Source organism: Oncorhynchus masou, chromosome 31, assembly GCF_036934945.1.
Source record: "Oncorhynchus masou masou isolate Uvic2021 chromosome 31, UVic_Omas_1.1, whole genome shotgun sequence".
Classification (NCBI taxonomy): domain Eukaryota; kingdom Metazoa; phylum Chordata; class Actinopteri; order Salmoniformes; family Salmonidae; genus Oncorhynchus; species Oncorhynchus masou.
The window spans coordinates 57221763-57243725 of NC_088242.1; the positions used below are offsets into that span (position 1 = coordinate 57221763).

The 21963-nt window shown below is 45.3% G+C and overlaps 1 protein-coding gene across 4 annotated transcripts in view; it reads left to right on the forward strand.

The window, feature by feature from the left end:
* Positions 1-21963, forward strand: part of LOC135524159 (liprin-beta-2-like) — a 126400-nt gene that overhangs the window by 36690 nt on the left and 67747 nt on the right. For all 4 annotated transcript variants that reach the window (XM_064951418.1, XM_064951419.1, XM_064951421.1 and 1 more), the window contains one exon: positions 4584-4807. In XM_064951418.1, the coding sequence (XP_064807490.1) occupies positions 4584-4807 (224 nt within the window). The remainder of the gene's footprint in view (positions 1-4583; positions 4808-21963) is intronic.

The window sequence follows — 21963 nt, forward strand, 5'->3', positions numbered from 1 at the left end:
AATGGCACTATCATAAGCTGCCTCCAATGTTGTTTTTGAGTATTTGGAAGTACGTCTAACAGGCCTCACAACAGCAGAGAACCACGTGTAACCAAGCCAGCCCAGGACCTCCACATCCGGCTTCTTCACCTGTGGGATCGTCTGAGAGGGCAGAGTGGGGCTGCTGAGGAGTATTTCTGTCTGTAATAAAGCCCTTTTGTGGAGAAAAACTCATTCTGATTGGCTGGGCCTGGCTCCCCAGTGGGTGGGGCCGGCTTCCAAGTGGGTTGGCCTTTCTTAACATTGTTCTGGGAACATTACTTTAAATAGAACCATGAGTAAACCTGCAGAAAACGTTATGTTGAAATACTGAAATTCCCACAGAAGAATGTTAACGTTCTCTGAACTATTTGAAAACCTTCTCAATGTTAAACCAGTTGGAGAATGTTCCTAGAACGTTACCACATGTTTTATTAAATGTAACCATGTTTGAATGTTTAGGAACATGCTGTTAATGTAATAAAATAATGTTTTTTTGTGAAGTTCCTTAAATGTGCTGAGAATGTTCCAAAGCCAAGCAACTATCTTGAAACATTCCCAGAAAGTTACAGGAAGGTTCTATGCAAAATAACCATAGGAAAACCACGCTCTCACCAGGCTCTCAAAACGTTATGTGCTAGCTGGGTATTTTCTGTGGGATAACAAAAGCAATAATATATTCAGAAGTCCCAATGAACAGAATACTAACCCACAGGAGTATTTTCTGGTCAGGTCGCAGGGCCAGATTTCTTTTTGACAGGGTACATACTGTGATACTATAATAGTAATATAACAATACATGCCATTTAGTAGGTGCTTTTGTCCAAAGCGACTCACAGTCATGCATGCATACATTTTCGCATAGGTGGTCCCAGTGGGAATCAAATCTACAATTGTGTAGTTCAAGCGCCGTGCTCTACCAACTGAGCCAGAGAGGACCATGATGCATTTATATAATCTTTGACGCCATAACTCATGTTTAGAGATATGGAGGACAGGGCCTGTCTACTCATGCTGAAGATGCCCAGCAGGCAGTGATGGCCTGAATGACATATAAAAACAGTATTCATAGTGTGGATGGAAATCTCCAGCTAATGCATTTCATTCCAACACGCTGAAAACACAGAGGCAGCTCTTTAGCAACTAGCTGGCACAGCCACAATGTAAGATGTTAAACCGAACTCTAACTGTAACCACACTGCTGCCCTAACCTTAAATTAAGACCAAAAGACAAATTTTTGTTTTCATGAATTTTACGATATATAGCCAATTTTTACTTTGCTGCTAGCAAATCTAGTGCAAATCGCTCAGCTCTGTCTCCTGGACAAGATCCATCCCAGTAAACGTCAACCTGCCAAATACAGTTGATGTTGCAAAGATGAAGATGGATGAAAGAGATAGCATTCAAATGAAGAACCGACACTGGCTTACAGTATGTCAGACCGTAATGTTATTTCAGAGGGCTTTGTTGGAGATCCTCCAGGATAAAGAAGGAGCATGATTGGATGTTTAGCTTGTTTACAGTGGAAATCAGATAAGTCTGTTCTGCTATGATGTGCTCCCAAGATATGAGTGTGTTTTAATGGCATCGTCCTTTTTCTTGCATGTACAGTATGAATCCTGTTTAAAGGGTCTATGCAGTAACAGTTTGTGTGTGTGTTTGGTGGCTTCTGGTACATTCTATTGCCTTGCTTCCAACTGAAATAAACAGCTAAATTATTGAATACCTTAATGACTTTACCTCCCAAATTGGTAAGATGAGTTGTGGTATTGAGTAGAAAGACATGATTACTGAAAATATATGAATTGTATGAATTCAGTGTGTTGTTAGTTGTTTTGGATATTGTCTAGGCCTCTCTCAGCCCCATGACAAAATGTGTAATATTGCAGGGAACTAATGTTGTCTCTGTGACCCCCCCACATGCTAACTTTGCCGCTGCTGCTGGAAAAATCAGAGGGGAAACATTCACACGGGGATGTGTAAATTCACTCACAGGAGACGATTAAGAAGCATCGTGCTCTCCCTCCTCCGTGAAAATTAATTTGACTGCAGCCAACCACAGCGTACAAAAATAACGCAGGTAGGCCTACCGAGAGGCGGGACAGACAGCAGATTGGCAAACCAGCTGTTTCCCTGTCATCAGGGACAGACGCCTGTCCTATCAATAAATCGCTAAAAGATGCATATCATTCGTTCTAACGGGAGAAGTATATGTAGACTTTTCTGACTAGCGAATGTAAACCTTGAAATGAAAAGAAGTCTGGTTGATATATGAAGTAGAAAAAGTAGCCCGTTTACAATGAGTCTGTTATCGGCTGTTTCGCCGAGTGCCAAGCTCTTTGGAAAGCCACTGCGTGTGTACCCATGCGTGCGAGCATGTTTGTGTGTGAGTGTGCGCGTGTGCGTGGCTGTTAAATTAGCGACAATACTTTGTAGGGAGTGTGACTCGAGGTCACATTCCCTGCAGCAAGCTCAGCTATTGCCAACATGATTTAACTAATAGAGGATAAATGTTTAATGCAGTCAGTCAACAAATTAGAGTGTGGGGGGTGGAGATCAACATGCCAGTTTGTTGCCGAAAGGATCAGCAAGACAGCTTGCTACAATCAGACTGTGGAGAGAGAAAGGCATGCAACACTGACCACCACGGGATTCATCATGGAGTCACTTACTGTGTGTTGGGGAATATCACAGCAGTGTGTGTTATTGTGTAAATCTAAATACATCTGGTCTAATATTTGAATATCATGCCACTGGTCCTGCCCTTTCCTCTCAATCCACCATGACAAGAAATCAGGTTCAACAGTCAAGTGAATATGCTTGACTGACCAAGTTGTCAAGGTGAAAACAATATGTTCACAAACTAAGCATTGCTATTACCACAGTAAGATATGGTCAGTTAGAAGTCAAGTGTATTACTTTACTATGCAGCCTTGGTGTGTCACAAACTACAAATAGAATTTAATCAAAATGTAATTACTGTGAGGAATCCCAATCATCATATTTTGAGATACTGGTCTGATTACATTTGAGTATTAGAACATACTTAGGAAATACTTTTCGTTTTCAGTATTACGTGGGAAACGTCTCTGAAAGGCACTTGACATTAAGGTATAATATTCAGGTTATGAGTTGCTGCAGTGGTGGTGGGCTTGAAAATATGCCACCTACTGGTTATTGCCGGGACATCTGAATGAGATGAGTGATACAGGAATATTATCATCTTGAGTTGAATAATTTGTTTCTTTATGTTTTTTCACTTATTGTCAATCGATACTAGGATAATATGAATTAGTTATTTGATTAGTATTTGGAAACCTCAACCAACTTCAAACTATGCTCAGACAAACAGAAGAACATATTAAACTACAACTACTTTAACTGGGCTGGCTTGTTAACTTGTTTAAGGCGTTTTATTGCACCAACTGTTTTGTAACAGGCTTGTGATCTGAATAAAGCTGAGAATACTAGATATGAGATGAACAGAAAACAGAGCTATTTGGCTGTAGATACCCGTAGTTATGATATCTGTAAAGAGATGCAGTTGAACATGAGTATATAATCCATTGTTTGTATCTCCACTGACCCTCAGGCAGGCACAGGCATATTTATGGAAAATCTAGGGTTTTCTTTTCTACATCGTCCTCAAATGTCAAGCCAACCAAAGCATGCACTCAATGTACCATAGTTTTGCTGCATGTTTTTCCATCAGCAAAAGTATGGCTGTTTGAATACGTAGATATGGACAAGTCCCAGATCTGTTTGTGCTACATGTTATGACATTGACCATAGGAGTGGGCAAGCCAGCACAAACAGATCTGGGATCAGGTTAGTACTGCCAAGACCACCAGATTTAAAAAATATATATTTTTTAAATTTGTTACTTTACTTCACTTTTCTGCTAACATAACAATAGGAAGAGACATCATTATGATGTCATGATACATCAGCCAGTTGAGTGTGAAGGCATTAGGGGGACAGAAACATGGGACAACTCTATCTACAGGCCCATGTGACCTCATGGCCCATCCCAGTATCATAGGAGTGGTGAGGCCATTTTCATATTGTTTTAGATACCCACAGACCTCTAGGGCACATAGGCATTCCCTGGTCTTAACCAGCTATAGTACTTCACCGTGGCCTTATCAATGTAAATGTAAAATGTCCTCTGTCCTGTAGGTCACATCATCTCTAGTTCCATAATGGCAAAACAAAGGAAATGTATTTGCATGTTCTTCCTCGATCTGATGCTAGTGTAAAGTAGGCTCATAGGGAAAAAGGAAGCATATTGGAGCATTAAGATGTCATGATAATACACTGCTGCTCTGATCCTCTCTCCGTAATCTGGGATTAGCTACCAAACGTAAAATCTCTTCTTTCAGGCTCCACACTGTACACTTGTTGCTCTTACCTCGGGCTCTCAGACCCTGTTCCTGGAGTGCTACCCTCCTGTAGGTTGGATGTGTAGAAGGGAGCTGAGTGGGTCTGATACTGTGATATGTATATGTGCTGATAGTACATATCTTGTCCACTATAATGACTCATTGTCCTTTGTCCCTGGCAGGCTCCAAGGCTGCAGCCGAGTACACCAACGGCCTGTTTGAGCTGGGCTCCCCAGGCAGCGCGGGACCCCTGCAGGTGCTGCAGCTGGTTGAGGACCTGAGGCTGGCCCTGGAGCTGCAGCCCAGAGAGGAGGAGAGGGACACCCTGAGAGCCCAGGTCCCCAGCAGCACCGCTCACATGCTCATGGACTGGCTTGACATGGACAGGTACTCAGAAAGGGTCTCGGTGAGTAGCAGGAAGCACACCTGGGTCTATGGAAATGCTGTATTTTTTCATTACTTCTGCCAACGATGTCAAGTAACCATTACTTATGCCAACCATCTCAAGTAGTCGTTACTTATGCCAACCATATAAAACAACCATTACCTTCGCCAACCATCATTAGCAACCACCGTCATCTTCCTTTGTCTAACAACATATATTTATATATAGGCTATAAACAGATAATATAGATGAGCATCATTCATTATTTGCTCAGAATTTTATCACAGTTGTTTACAGGCCATCTTGGGTCAGTAGGATGAATAATATTATGTGGAACATTTCAACTTCTTATTTACTTCCAATTGAGGCAGGTTCTCAATTTTCATTTTTTTCTCTCTCTCTTTGTATCACATTGAAGGAGTGAGGGTTGATTCATTACAGCAGCAGCTGCTGTGTATGAGTTTTAGACAGACAACTATTCCTGGGTGCTGTTAGATCTTAGCATGGCTGTGTCTGGGACTAAGGCTGGCCATGTTTAAAAGACTCAACGTGTTCCTCAGAGACTCCTAATAGGGCTGAACTCAACTTCCTGCCTTGTCCCCTCTTTCTGCATTACTCACAACCTCTCCACTCTCCCTCTTTCTAATCACCCCTCTTCTTTTCCTCCTACTCTCCACACTCACTTTTTCCCTCTCTCTACTCACTCCACGTTCCCTCTGTTAGCTCTGTGTGTTCTCTGTCTGGTCACCTCAAGCACAGCTGAAGCACTCTGGTGTGTTAGGGGGTAAGTCTGAATCAATTCTTCATGTGTTCACTGTTCAGATGAAGCAGCACATCGAGCTCTTAGTCTATAGATTTATTTGGGAATGTCACATGTTTCTTAGTTTTTTGTTTTTATTGTTGGCTGTGAATATCATGACCAGGTCTACGAGGATATGCAGGAACTGTACATATTTGGATCATATTTAGGAAATGACAAGCACATGATGATATTGCTACTGTGAGCCAGGGCTTTGTTCATTGTGGCCGAATGTTGACGTGAATGTTTGACGTTGTTATGGAATACAATGTCTTGTCATTGGCCGAGGCTGCAGTAAACAACCTGTTGCCAGGGCTAAGAGGCCAATGAAAGGCTCTTTTTTCCCCCTTTCTCGGAGTCGGAGAGGCTAATGCTTTTTCTATTCAGCAGGGGTCTTACACACTATACAGTCTCTCTACTGAGATCCCCATCACTACTGACCCAGAGCAGGATTAAACACACACACTCCTCCATTAAACTAAACACACTGCTCTCTGAGGAACTGAGCCCCTCCACAGAGGAAATAGGATCAAGCTCCCTCCGTATGTTATTGGCAGGAAGAAGAGAGACCCTGTGATGCTCGCTATCGCTGACCTGAAGCTATTGTCTGTCGATCAGAGAATGTCAGACAGTAAGACAGGGGTCAAGTCTGGCGCAGAAGAAGCACGAGATTGAAGATTTTGCCTTAAAGGGAAAGTTGTTGCCTTGACTTATACAAGGAGGGATTGTTTGAAAGAGAGATGGATGGAGAGTTATCCCTGTGGGGGGGGGAGAAAAATAGTTATCCTGGTGATTGTCCAACTCAGCAGAAGGTGCAGGAAGAGTGCACAGTCAGTTCACTGGAGCACTCTGCTTCCTTGTTGCAGTTCAATAAGAGGGCTGGGAATATGATCAGAGCACATGCACTCAAGATGGATTACCAAATCTGTTTTCTTGTTGAGCCTGACGACGTTTGCATGATTTTCATCCCTCATGATATGTATGCATTCTTGTGCTCCTGGGTGGCGCAGAAGTCAAAAGAACTGCACCGCAGTGCTGAGGCACCATTACAGCCTAGGGTTCGATTCCAAGCTTTGTCACATCTGGCCGTGACAGGGAGTTCCATAGAACAGTGCACAATTGGCCGTCTGGGGTATGAGAGGGTTAGGCCGGTGGGGCTTTCCTTGGCTCATCGTGCTCCAGTGACTCCTTGCAACTGGGCTGGGAGCCTGCAAGCTGACTCCGATCGTTAGTCGAACAGTGTTTCCTCTGACACATTGGTGCGGCTGACATCTGGGTTAAGCGAGCAGTGTGATAAGAAGTAGGCGGCCAGGCGGGTCATGTTTTGGGGGACACATGTCTCGACCTTTGCCTCTCCCGGGCCAATTGAGGAGTTGTAGAGATTAGCCATACCACCCTGAACACGCCAGTTCAAAGTCAGGCCTGGTTAGTACTGGGACGATAGACCGCCTGGGAATACCAGGTGCCATAAATTCCAAAAAAATATAAAAAATGTCAAACATATATATGCATTCTTGGCTGTTGTTGAGCCATACCTGTGGTTCAGGAGAGGACATATCATGTAGGTCGTTCCACAAAATGAGTGCCTTTTGAGTCCCTTTGATATTTAAAAGACCCAGTGCAATCAAAAACATGATTTTTCTGTCTTTTATATAAAATTCCAAAATATGAGGTTGAAATAATACTGTGAAATTGTGAAAATTATGATAATGCTCTTTTAATGTGAAACTTGAAACTTCAGCCTGTTTTGGTGGAATGGAGTTTTGGCCTGCCTGGTGACATCGCTAGGTGGTAAAGTAGTGAATAGACCAATAAGAAAGACAGTTCCAAACCTCTGCCAATAAGAGCTAGTTTTCTGTTTTCCTAACTCAGACTACTCCCAGACAGTCCTAGCAAAGCAACGCTTGAGAAATTCCTCTTGCTCTGTTTCTTTTTTACCATTTTGATTGAAAACAATCATGTTAAATTGTTACACAGAATGATTTGACATTGAGATTTAAAAAAAACTGCTGCAAGTAGAAACTGGGCACAAATATTGAATTGTATAAGCATATTATAATAAATGAAATGCCTTTTAATATAGACCACATAGAAACTACTACTCTGGTGGTAAAGTGGTGCCATAAACTCAGTATTGAGAGAAATAAATGATATACTCTAAGGAAGGTGTGACTCTCCTCTCTGTAACTAGAACAACAGTAGTTGCTTTGATAACTGTATTTGTCCCGCAATTACATTTTGAGCAACGGTAATTTGGTTGTGCTTATTAGAATGCACCACTCCTCCATGCGCACAGTAGGGAGAGAGAGTGGCTCGCTCACACAGCAGCCGACAGTGAAACAGGGACAGGCAGATACTTACATATGGTACATTTTTGGTCAATTGCACAATGCAGTTTGAATAAATCATAAATACAAATTGACTGCCAAGTCAAAGGGTCGCAAATGCGAGTGTTTTGGTCACAGTTTTGAGCCCTGTTGTAAAAGCCCTAGTTATTTTGTTGCTTTGACAGTCATTTCTGAGGATAAGTATTTATTTCCTGTGATTAGTGATTCATTTTTAAGGTAAAAAAACTAACGATCATCCGGTTGCTAATGGTCTGGTACTCAGGGCTCTATCGTCCCTCTAACCACTCTGACATCAATGGAAAATGCAATAGAAAATCACATCAAACACTTATCATCAGAATAGCATGGTCCTTTAAAAACTCACCTCACGTTGATGATTAATTTGAAGAAAGAAGTTCAAGATCAGGTTGAAACTGAGTGCAAATCATGACCATTGTGGATGTTATTAGAGCTTATGCATACGCTTATGAGCCCAAAACCCCCCTGATTGTGCAGTTATACAAAACGTAGCCTACTGCATATTACCCATAGCAGAAAAACATAAAACAAAACTGATTTAAGATGTCTTCAGTGCATAATTGGTCTAGCCTATACTCTAAAATTAAACACATTTTAGTAATTGCCTTTGAGTGTGGACTGTATTATTATGCATACTGGGTGGACTGGTTACCTTATGCAAAATGTCTATCCATGATTCTGGGAGAGAGCCCTAGGCGATGCTGATGGTTCATTGATTGTGCAGGCCTGCTTACAGGTAGCCTATAATTATAGTGAATTTATATTGGATTCTGGATAGCCTAGTAATAGGGATTTTTAAATATTTTGAATAATTAATTGGGTGGCACATTAACTTTAGCTACACAGAATTTCTCACCACCATGCATTTCCATCTCCTCCTCTCTCCCCTTTATTCCTTTCTCGAGTGGGCAGAAGGGCTGTTAACTGTTTATTGAAATGTATTTTGTTTGTGAAAACATATTACTAATGAATTAAGCATGGAGTAGCTCCAGGTTTAGGGTTGGAGAGCCCATGGTGCACAGAGTTTGGGCGGAATATCACCTGTCGCACAGCGAGAGCAATCTCCTCAAATAGTGGTTGATGCATGGAGTGAAATAAGTGTTCTTATATTTATTTTGCAGCTGCTCATATGAAGCACAGCTCAGCTATAAAATTGAAGTAGCCTGTCAGGCATCATTGAAAAATTGCCAGGCCTCCATTCGCTATTTGAGTGCATACAGATTACATGTATTTTTCCCCTGCCCGTTCCTGCCCACTGTTCCTGCCCATTGATAATGGGCCATTCTAAATCCAAGCTAATTTGACATATTAGTAAAGATTCAATTGAGAATAGTCTGATGAGTGAAGATATGATCACTTGATGAGAGAACAGCTGTGCAGCCTGAGGCTGCTTGAGTGTGAAAAACTGTTGAGTGTGAAAAACCCCAGCAGCATTGCAGTTCTTGACACACTCAAACCGGTGCACCTGGCATCTACTACAATACCCCGTTCAAAGGCACTTAAATATTTTGTCTTGCGCATTTACCCTCTGAATGGCCCACATACACAAGCCATGTCTCAATTGTCTCAAGGCTTAAATATCCTTCTTTAACCTGTCTCCTCCCCTTCATCCTCACTTATTGAAATGTATTTAACATGCAACATCAATAAGGGATCATATCTTTCACTTGGATTCACCTGATCAGTCTATGTCATAGAAAGAGCAGGTGTTCCTAATGAATGGTACACTCAGTGTATATTTCCACATTATGAGGTTGGAATAATACTGTTAAATTATGATAATGCCCTTTTAGTGTAAGAGCTGTCTAAAAAGACAGACTGAAATTTTTGCCTGTTTTGGTGGGATGGAGTTTTGGCCTGCCTGGTGATATCAGCAAGGGATACATTTGTTAATGAACCAATGAGAACGAGAGTTCAAATAATCTCTGTCAATAACACCAAGTTTCAGTTTTCCCCTCCCCACTCAGATCACTCCCAGACAGTCATAACAAAATTCTTGCTTGAGAAATTGCTCTCGCAAAGAAGCTATTTTTGTTTTTTCTTGACCATTTTAATTGAAAACAATCACAGTAGGGTACTTAATTGTTACCCCTTTCACAATGCAATTTTTTTATATTGTTGCACAAAACAATCTTCCATTCTCCCTGTCACATGGGGATTTATGGATGATTTAAGATGAAATCGTCGACCCTGTTACAGTCAAACCTGTTACTTGATTTGACACTTAATATTTTTATTTTACCTTTATTTAACTAGGCAAGTCAGGTAAGAACAAATTCTTATTTTCAATGACGGCCTAGGAACAGTGGGTTAACTGCCTGGTCAGTGGCAGAACGACAGATATGCACTATACTATTTAAAAATGTTACTTAACCTCTAGAGATGGCAAAACATGTATTTTATTAACCCTTTGACACATACGAGCACATGGGTGTGATCATTCTACAGTGGTCCCTGTAGCGTACGCTCAAACCACCATAAAAAGCCAGACTACGGTTTGCACATGGGGACAAAGATCGTACTTTTTGGAGAAATTTCCTCTGGTCTGATGAAACAAAAATAGAACTGTTTGGCCATAATGACCATTGTTATGTTTGGAGGAGAAAGAGGGAGTCTTGCAAGCCGAAGATCACCATCCCAACCGTGAAGCACAGGGGTGGCAGCATCATGTTGTGGGGGTGCTTTGCTGCAGGAGGGACTGGTGCACTTCACAAAATAGATGGCATCATGAGGAGGACAATTATGTGGATATATTGAAGCAACATCTCAAGACATCAGTCAGGAAGTTAAAGCTTGGTCGGAAAATGAGTCTTCCAAATGGACAATGACCCCAAGCATACTTCCATAGTTGTGGCAAAATGGCTAAGGGCAATAAAGTCAAGGTATTGGAGTGGCCGTCACAAAGCCCTGACCTCAATCATATAGATATTTATGGGCAGAACTGAAAAAGCACGTGCGAGCTAGGAGGCCTTCAAACCTGACTCAGTTACACCAGCTCTGTCAGGAGGAATGGGCCACAATTCACCCAATTTATTGTGGGAAGCTTGTGGAAGGCTACCCGCTACGTTTGACCCAAGTTAAACAATTTAAAGGCAGTGCTGCCAAATACTAATTGAATGTATGTAAATTTCTGACCCACTGGGAATGTGACGAAAGAAATAAAAGCAGAAATAAATCATTCTCTCCACTAGTATTCTGATATTTTCACATTTTTAAAATAAAGTGGTGATCCTAACTGACCTAAGGCAGGGAATTTTTACTATGATTAAATGTCATGAATTGTCAAAAACTGAGTTTAAATATATTTGGCTCAGGTGTATGCAAACTTCTGACTTCAACTGTGCATACATACTGTATACGCCTACAGTAGAAACACATCACTATATTCAGAAAATAAGGAACCTACTTTGATAGGAACGCACACATGTCCAATGTTATTATTTGTAAGGAAAACAAAAAGGAAGGCAATGCAAGCGGCAGCCAGAAAATGTTCTAATTCGTGCCAGACTGCGCGACTGTCTTGATCTGACTTGATCTGCGCAAACATTAGTGAAGTACATGGGCTCTCCTCGGAGAGAGAAGTTTGTCCGGCTCAGTAAAGCCTCAAACATAAATTGTCCGCAATGCTGAAATGGGCAACTTCTATGTGAATTAATGAGGAGGCAGAACATACCTTAATTCAAACTGTTGTTAGAAAATGCAACTTGTTAGAAAATAATTTGACATTTACAAATTGAAACAGCTTATAGATAATTAGCAGGAAGCGCGTGTTAACTGTACTGTTGCGTAATAATCACATTTTGGAGTAGAGTGAATTCTGACATCACGTACATAAAATAACTCAATCTGGCGCGACCGTTAAAATATTTGGAACTCACATATGAAAAGGTTAACAGAGTGTCTAGCACGATTGTTCCTATTTGTCTGCCTCTTTAGTCCAGGGTGCATTGTATGGTGCCGTTGCCAGAGATATTATAGAAAGGAGGTAGGAATCCTACGAATACAGGAACGTATAACACCCTACCCAGCAGACTGTCGACCAATCGTGTTCACGATTCCAAAGCAATACGATATTACAGCTAGCTAGTTAATTATCTCACATATCGGAAAAGTTTTGTAATGTTGTACTTCTTGTTGACAAAATGTGTGCTAACGTTGGATTTTTGAGCTAGCTCCCAATAGACTCCCATTCTGTCCTTGAAAGAGAGCACTCCTTGTCCCAGAATCGCCCAGAATGCACCACATGACCCAATAACGTAGCATGGGCAACGTTTCCCATCTCCTCCAAAGTATATCTGCCATTGCAAATGTGAGGCACATCGATCTGCTGGTGGAGCATGGTGAAATTGTAGACTCCTAAATTGATAGCGCAGTTTGTTTAGGCGATTTTACAACTAAGACAAAACAAATTATACCACAAAAAGTATTGTTTTGTATCACATCCGACCGTGATTGGGAGATCCATAGGGCGCGGACAATTGGCCCAGCGTTTCTCTCCCTCTAAACACAGAAATAAATGTTTTGGCCTTTATTCAGATTACAATCGCTCACTTTTTTTTAAATGAAATAGCCTCCTAAATATTGTTATATACAGTGGGGCAAAAAAAATATTTAGTCAGCCACCAATTGTGCAAGTTCTCCCACTTAAAAATATGAGAGAGGCCTGTAATTTTCATTATAGGTACACTTCAACTATGACAGACAAAATGAGGGAAAAAAATCCAGAAAATCACATTAAGATTTTTTATGAATTTATTTGCAAATTATGGTGGAATATAAGTATTTGGTCACCTACAAACAAGCAAGATTTCTGGCTCTCACAGACCTGTAACTTCTTCTTTAAGAGGCTCCTCTGTCCTCCACTCGTTACCTGTATTAATGGCACCTGTTTGAACTTGTTATCAGTATAAAAGACACCTGTCCATAACCTCAAACAGTCACACTCCAAACTCCACTATGGCCAAGACCAAAGAGCTGTCAAAGGACACCAGACACAAAATTGTAGATCTGCACCAGGCTGGGAAGACTGAATCTGCAATAGGTAAGCAGCTTGGTTTGAAGAAATCAACTATGTCCCCTATTCTGACTGTGGGAGCAATTATTAGGAAATGGAAGACATACAAGACCACTAATAATCTCCCTCGATCTGGGGCTCCACGCAAGATCTCATCCCGTGGGGTCAAAATGTTCACAAGAACGGTGAGCAAAAATCCCAGAACCACACGGGGGGACCTAGTGAATGACCTGCAGAGAGCTGGAACCAAAGTAACAAAGCCTACCATCAGTAACACACTACGCCGCCAGGGACTCAAATCCTGCAGTGCCAGACGTGTCCCCCTGCATAAGCCAGTACATGTCCAGGCCCGTCTGAAGTTTGCTAGAGAGCATTTGGATGATCCAGAAGAAGATTGGGAGAATGTCATATGGTCAGATGAAACCAAAATAGAACTTTTTGGTAAAAACTCAACTCGTCGTGTTTGGAGGACAAAGAATGCTGAGTTGCATCCAAAGAACACAATACCTACTGTGAAGCATGGGGGTGGAAACATCATGCTTTGGGGCTGTTTTTCTGCAAAGGGACCAGGATGACTGATCCGTGTAAAGGAAAGAATGAATGGGGCCATGTATCATGAGATTTTGAGTGAAAACCTCCTTCCATCAGCAAGGGCATTAAAGATGAAACGTGGCTGGGTCTTTCAGCATGACAATGATCCCAAACACACCGCCCGGGCAACAAAGGAGTGGCTTCATAAGAAGCATTTCAAGGTCCTGGAGTGGCCTAGCCAGTCTCCAGATCCCAACCCCATAGAAAATCTTTGGTGGGAGTTGAAAGTCCGTGTTGCCCAGCAACAGCCCCAAAACATCACTGCTCTAGAGGAGATCTGCATGGAGGAATGGGCCAAAATACCAGCAACAGTATGTGAAAACCTTGTGAAGACTTACCATCAATTTCCTCATATTTTGATAATTTACTTTTTTTGGTCACGTGTGTTATTTCATAGTTTTGATGTCTTCACTATTATTTGACATAGTAGAAAATAGTAAACATTTTGACAAACCAATGAATGACTAGGTGTGTCCAAACTTTTGGGCAGGTTTGGTTCTGACTGGAGATGTGCAAATGTCTCGATTCTTAAACTGGGGAAACACTGGGAGAGTGCTTGGACTTTCATTGAAGAGAGTAGTTTGTCCAGCTCATCTAGTTGATCCTCACCTATTATTAGCCTAGCATGCCTAGCCTGACAAGCAAAACTGGTGCTCCAACAAATGAGGCCTAATTAGACAACAAAAAAAATTGAGTCGTTTGAATAAGATAATTAGGGATGTGCATGTTTCCATTTCAAGACGATTAATTACATACAGTATCTAGATACATGGGCTCTGACACAAAACAGGTACGATACGTTTTAGTTTGAAAAATTTGCAATGTAGCCTATGAGTTTTGACTCCCCACTTTGGTTCTGAAATCACCATCACCCACTGATTAACTTGTAATTTTTGCAGATGATGTGTTTGAGCTTGTAATATATCAATATTTATTGTTTACGAATGAGATATGACATAGCCAATGAATACATAGCACAACTTTGGATTTCACCCCCATCTCAGAGTCAAATGGTTTTGACCGTTTAGAAGTTTTTACGGAGTGATCTTCTCCTCTCCCTACGGCCATGCAGTTTACCTCGCAAAGGTGATTCCTGTGTAACGGCTTTCGTCTGGTGAAGGAGAAGCGGACCAAAATGCAGCGTGGTATTTTTGATACATGTTTAATGACGACGAAAAAACACGAACAATACAAAAACAACAAACGGAACGTGAAAACCTATACAGCCTATCTGGTGACAACAAACACAGAGACAGGAACAATCACCCACGAAACACTCAAAGAATATGGCTGCCTAAATATGGTTCCCAATCAGAGACAACGATAATCACCTGCCTCTGATTGAGAACCGCCTCAGGCAACCATAGACTTTTCTAGACAACCCTACTAAGCCACAATCCCGATACCTACTAAAACCCCAAGACAAAACACACCACAAAAAAACCCATGTAACACCCTGGCCTGACCAAATAAATGCAGACAAACACAATATACTACGACCAGGGCGTGACAGAACTCCCCCCTAAGGTGCGGACTCCCATCAAAACAATAGGGGAGGGTCCGGGTGGGCGTCTGTTCATGGTGTCTGGCTGACTGGCGGATCTGGAAGAGTCTGGCTGACTGGCGGATCTGGAAGAGTCTGGCTGACTGGCGGATCTGGAAGAGTCTGGCTGACTGGCGGATCTGGAAGAGTCTGGCTGACTGGCGGATCTGGAAGAGTCTGGCTGACTGGCGGATCTGGAAGAGTCTGGCTGACTGGCGGCTCTGGCTACTCCATGCTGACTGGCGGCTCTGGCTGCTCCATGCTGACTGGCGGCTCTGGCTGCTCCATGTAGACTGGCAGCTCTGGCGGCTTCTTGCAGACTGGCAGCTCTGGCAGCTCCTTGCAGACTGGCAGCTCCTTGCAGACTGGCAGCTCCTTGCAGACTGACAAATCTGGCTGCTCCATGCAGACTGGCAGCTCTGGCTGCTCCATGCAGACTGACAGCTCTGGCTGCTCCATGCAGGCTGGCAGCTCTGGCTGCTCCATGCAGGCTGGCAGCTCTGGCTGCTCCATGCAGGCTGGCAGCTCTGGCTGCGCTGAACAGGCAGGAGACTCCAGCAGCGCTGTAGAGGAGGAAGGCTCTGGCAGCGCTGAACAGGCGGGAGACTCCGGCAGCGCAGGAGAGGAGAAAGGCTCTGGCAGCGCTAAACAGGCGGTAGACTCCGGCAGCGCTGTAGAGGAAAAAGGCTCTGGCAGCACTAAACAGGAGAGGCGCACTGTAGGCCTGATGCGTGGTGCTGGCACTGGTGGTACTGGGTCGAGAACACGCACAGGAAGCCTGGTGCGGGGAGCTGCCACCGGTGGACTGGTGTGTGGAGGTGGCACTGGATAGACCGGACCGTGCAGGCGCACTGGAGCTCTTGAGCACCGAGCCTGCCCAACCTTACCTGGGTCGATGCCCACTCTAGCCCGGCCAATACGAGGAGCTGGTATGTCCCGCACCGGGCTATGCACCCGCACTGGAGACACCGTGCGCTCCACAGCATAACACGGTGCCTGCCCGGTCTCTTTAGCCCCCCGGTAAGCACAGGAAGTTTGCGCAGGTCTCCTACCTGGTGTAGCCATACTCCCTGTGAGCCCCCCTCAATACATTTTTGGTGCTGACTCTCGGGCTTCCTTGCCAACCGTGTTCCCTCGTATCGCCGGCTCCTCTCTCCGGCTGCCTCTGCTCTCCTAAGTGCCTCCACCTATTCCCATGGGAGGCGATCTTTTCCAGCCAGTATCTCCTCCCAAGTGTAACAACCCTTGCCATCCAAAACGTCTTCCCATGTCCATTCCTCCTTTCGCTGCTCCTGCTGCCGCTGCCTGTCACCACGCCGCTTGTTACTGTTGTGGTGGGTGATTCTGTAACCGCTTTCGTCTGGTGAAGGAGAAGCGGACCAAAATGCAGCGTGGTATTTTTGATACATGTTTAATGACGACGAAAAAACACGAACAATACAAAAACAACAAACGGAACGTGAAAGGCTGTATAGGTTATCTTTCTTTTTTTTAATGAAAAATAATTTATTACCTTCAATACCATTCATTCTTTACAACTCATAATTTTCATACATACTCCAATAATGGTATTTTAATTTAACTAAACAACAACCCCAAACAAAACCTCAGGGGAGCATCTTCCCTCCCCGTCACCCTACAAACTACCTTTCCCTATCTCCCCGTCCCTAATCTATCCCCTTACAAATCTAAATGACACCCAGCCCTAAACCCCCTTCCACCTCTCCCGAGCAGCATGCTGCCCCCACTTCCTCTCCTCCCTCTTCATCCTCCCCCTCAAATCTCCTTCCACCCTCCTCACTATCCCTTCCACCACCCAATCTCTCCCTGTCTTCACCATGTTCTGCCTGGCTTCCCACAGCCCCCGTTTAAAGAGACTCATGAGAAGCCAGAGCAGAAACCTGTCCCTATCCGTCCCTCTCGCTCTCCCTACACCTCTCTTTAACCTGGCCCACGTCAATACAAAATCCCCCCTTACCAAACCTAACAACACCCGTGCCCGAGCCCATACTACTCCGGCAAAGGCACAGTCCCAAAAGACATGGCGCACAGTCTCCTCCCTGCCACAAGAGGATCTTGGACAGGTGGGGGATTGCACCAAACTATACCGGTACATGATGGAACGTACCGGCAAGCACTTATGGAGGCTCAACCAATTCAGGTCCTTGAGCCTGTTGTCCAGACCCCGCGCCTGCACTCCCTCCCAGACCACTTCCGAGATGCCCACTACAGGCGCCGGACTCCCTGCCTTTCTGACCTCCTCATACAGGTGCCTGTGATCTAAACCTACTCGGGCAACTTCAACCTCAGGGTGCGCACGCAGCCACTTGGCCGCATGACCAAAGTGCCACGGCAGCTGTTCCGCCCGAGGACCCGTGTTAGACCACACCATTACGCTTCTCGCCTGATACGAGAAAAACACCCGCAGGAGGTAACCGGACGGGTGTATCACTGGATGAGCAAGCTCCGTTAACAAGAAAGAAACAAAAATTGTGTCCAGCTTGAGGGGGAAATGTGGTACCCCCCTACCTCCCTCCCCGATGGGACAGATCATGCGTGCCCTGGTGACCCACTCGCACCTGCCACTCCACATGAACTGAAACACAAGCCTCACTAGAGGCCTCCTCAGACAAGCCGGCAATGGGTAGATGTACGCCAAATACAAAAGAGACGGCAACACATCCACCTTTTAGGACCAGGACTTTACCCACAAAAGACAAATGCCTAGCCTTCCACATTGCTAGCTTCCTCTGTACCACTGTGATACGCATGTTCCAGTTTAGCGTCGCTGAGCCGGAGGTCTCAAAATGGACCCCGAGAATCCTCAGGGCCCCCTCACAGAGAGATAACCCCCCAGGCACATCCGTTCTACCACGCCATCTTCTGAAAAACTTGACGGAAGACTTTGCATGGTTCAGAACTTCTCCCGACGCTCGGGTGAAATCCCCAAAGATGGCAAGGGACCTTGTCAGGCACGAGTCCTTGCACAGCAGCAAGGAAGTGTCGTCGGCGTACTGCGTTATCTTAACACACAGCCCACCACTTCCAGGGATCAACAAGCCTTCCACCCCTGTGTCTACCCTAATGGCAGCCCCCAGAGGCTCCATGTACAGAACAAAGAGGAGAGCCGAGAGTGGGCACCCCTGCCTGACCCCAGACGAGAGGTCAAAAACGTCACCCAAGTGACTATTTACACTAACTCGGCACCCCGCTCCGACATATAATGTACGAATCCATCCTATGAACTTCTCCCCAAATCCTAATCGACCTAACATTCTGAATAAAAAGGATCTATTCACGCGATCAAAGGCTTTCGCCTGATCTAGCGCTGCTACCATTAAAGGCAGTCCTCTATCTTCAACCCAAGCGATGGAGTCCCTGATTAACTGTAGGTTCCATGTAATAGAGCGGCCCTCTACCCTGCACGTCTGATCCTCATGGACGATGTAGGGAAGGGCTGTGCGCAACCGGTCTGCTAAAATCTTTGCAAGTAGCTTGTAATCTACACACAGCATGGTCAACGGCCGCCAGTTGCCAAGGTCTGTTACTTCCCCCTTCTTATATAAAAGTGGCAGCACACCAACAGCCATTGATCCCCCCGGGACCCCCGTCTCAAGGATGGCCTTCAAGACTTCGAAGACCACTGGTCCAAGTATACCCCAAAACTTGAGATAAAACTCAGCCGGCAGCCCATCCATCCCAGGCACCTTCCCTTTTCCCATCCTCCTAAGAGCGCTCTCAACCTCTTCTAGTGAAATCTGGGCCTCCATCACTTCTCTAATGTCCTCCGGTAACCGCCTGGACAAGTGTTCTAAAAACACATTTCCCTGCTCTACATCTATTTCCCTTTCCTTAAATAAACCTTGGAAATGATCAGTTGTCACCCTGACCATATCCTCTGGTTCTCTAACTATACTACCATTTTCTTCCCTAACGCCATGCATTACCTTCCTACTCTGTCTGGCCCTAACCGACTTAAAGAACATAGCAGAACAAGTCTCATTATGTTCTAGAAAGCCACTATGCGCACGCTCCAGGAAAGCTCGAGCCTTCCGCTCCTGCAACTCCCTGAGCTGCGTCTTTAGGGTTGCGGATCTCTCCCAGTCAAATGACCCGCCGAGGTTGCCTGCCTCGTATTCGAGTTCAATTAACCTTTGGATACGATCCACCTCCCTCCTCTCCTCCCTTTTTTTCCTCTTGCAATATCCTATTATAAAAGCCCTAATCCTCACCTTAACTAATTCCCACCACTCTGACACCCCCTCGCACATGGACCGGAGGCCTTCAATCCTCCAAAAGAAACCATAAAACCCGTCAACAAAAGCCTGCTCCTCCAGCACCTCCTGATCTAACTTCCAGTACCCCCTACCAAAGAGGCAGACTGGCGACCCCACCTGCAGAAGCACGCCGTCGTGATCCGAAAAGAAAACAGGCAACAGCCGCCCAGACAACTTACCCAAAGACCTGGGTACAAAAATATAGTCGAGCCTCCGCGCAACCCCCCTGGAGTTGCGCCATGTAGGACCGGCCATTTTCGGAGTAGTGTGCAGGCCACCATCAACCAGACCATGGCAAGCCATTAGCCCAGTGATGGCGCCTGCACTGCTATCCCCCCCTATTCCTAAATCTGTATTAAAATCCCCCCATCACTAATTTCCTATTTGTGACACACAGGGGCGCCAGACAGTCCACCATCTCCCTCCTGTCTGCCACCACCTGTGGCCCATACACCACCACTAATCCAAATTTACAATCCCTTATCGTGACATCCACCCCTATAACCCTCCCATGCATCACCACAAAAGAACCCTCCACTTTTACCTCCCTGTGCCCAAACAAAATCCCTACCCCCGATGAGTGCACCCCCCCAATACCCCAAACCGACTCCCCCTTGTCCCATTCCCTCTTAAACCTACTAACATCCCCTCCATCCCTCAGGTGAACCTCCTGTAAAAAAAACAAAAATCAAACCCCACACCCTCCAAATAACTAAAAACCGCCGTCCTCTTAACAAAATCCCTTAAACCCCTTACATTTAAACTAACAAAAGTAAAATTAGACCCCATGAAATAAAAACATGTAATACACTCAAGTACTAAACCCAGACACAAAAAAACAAAAACAGGAGACTCACCCGATGCTCCCCTGCTCCATATCTACCTGTGAAAACACCATCGACATCCCCCCCTCTTCCTCCATCTCACCAACCCAGGATGCAGGAATAGTGTTTGGCTCCCGGGTGCCCTGCACCCTGTGTCTACCCCCACACTCCTCCCCTCCCCAGTGCTGCAGCTGGTTTGGAAAAAAATAGGGGAGGCTGAGTCCCCAAACAAAAAACTCCCCACCTCCTACTGTACCCAGTCCTGAGTCTTGTTAGGTGTGTCCCCACCCACCAGAAGTTGAGGGTCTGGGGAAACCAGCAGCAACCCAGAGGTTTCTCCCACCCCCATCACTCTCTTGACCATCCCCTCCCTCTCATTGTCGGCCAATCGCACCCTCCTCTTCATTCTCTTCTTTGGTGATGGCGGCAGTGGAGAGATACCACCCCCCCCCCCGCCAGCTCCTCCACCATACTCCTCATCTCTTCCACCAGGGCACTTTCCCCCCACTCCACTTGCTCTTCCACCGTCTCCTTCTCTGCCACCCCTCCCTCACTTTCTTCTCTCTCATGCTCCTCCACTCGCTTTCTTCCGCCGCTTTTCCTGGTTCTCCTACTCCCGTGCCTTCCGTTTCCTTCTCTCTTCCATCCGCCGCTGCTTGCTCCCCCTCCTTCCTTGCGGCCTTCCCCTCTGGACCTGTACTCTGGTCATGAGGCGTGCTTCCTTCCCCTCCTCTTCTTCCCCCATCCCCCGCCCCTGCTCCCCCACCAGCCGCAGACGCGTATGACCTCTGACGAGCCGGGCACCCTCGCCACAGGTGTGCTGACGAGCCACACCCGTGGCACGCCTTAGGCTTGTCACAATCCCTCGCCTCATGCTCCCCAGATCCACAAAATCTGCATTTTCTTGCGCTGCACGAGGTGAAGATATGGCCGTAGGCCATACAGCGCCTGCAAAATGGAGGCTGACGTGCATAAAACAACGTCCCCCTGTCAGCCCCCAGGGAGAACATAGCAGGAGGATGGAGGTAGCCACCATGTCCCTTTGGGTCCTCCCTGAGGAGTGCCTGGAAACCTCTCCTCCCATTCCAAAACCCAAGAGAGTCTTTGAGGTGCCTTGCTGAGGCGACGTTATCCATGTATCTCCCCAGAAAGTTCCTCACACCTCTTCGTCCGTAACGTATGGGTTGTATATGTTGACAGTTACAACCCTAAAGTTGTTCTTCGCCAGGCTTGTTATTTCATAGTGGCTCATCGGCTTCTCACCTCCCACTGCTCTTGCCCTTCTCAGGATATCATCGTGTTTTTCCTCTGTATGTAGTGTCACGTCGTATGCTCCCTCCAACGAGTTGCCTTGGAAACAAAACACGTCCTTCACCGTCAGCTTTAGAATCCCCATCAATATTGTCCTTCCAAAAGTTTCCCATCCTAAAGGCTCCAACTCCTTTTCCTTCCAAGCAAACCGAATCGTGTTGGCCAGCCCAATCCCAGGGACCGACCGTGTTGATGAATTTTGCACCATCTCCGCAAGGAGAATGGCGCACCCGTCTCACGTTCTCTTCTCTTCTCTTCCAAAACAAGGAAAAAAGAAAAACCAAAGTGACCGAGCCTATTCTGGTGCAAACAAACACAGAGACAGGAACAATCACCCACGAAACACTCAAAGAATATGGCTGCCTAAATATGGTTCCCAATCAGAGACAACGATAATCACCTGCCTCTGATTGAGAACCGCCTCAGGCAACCATAGACTTTTCTAGACAACC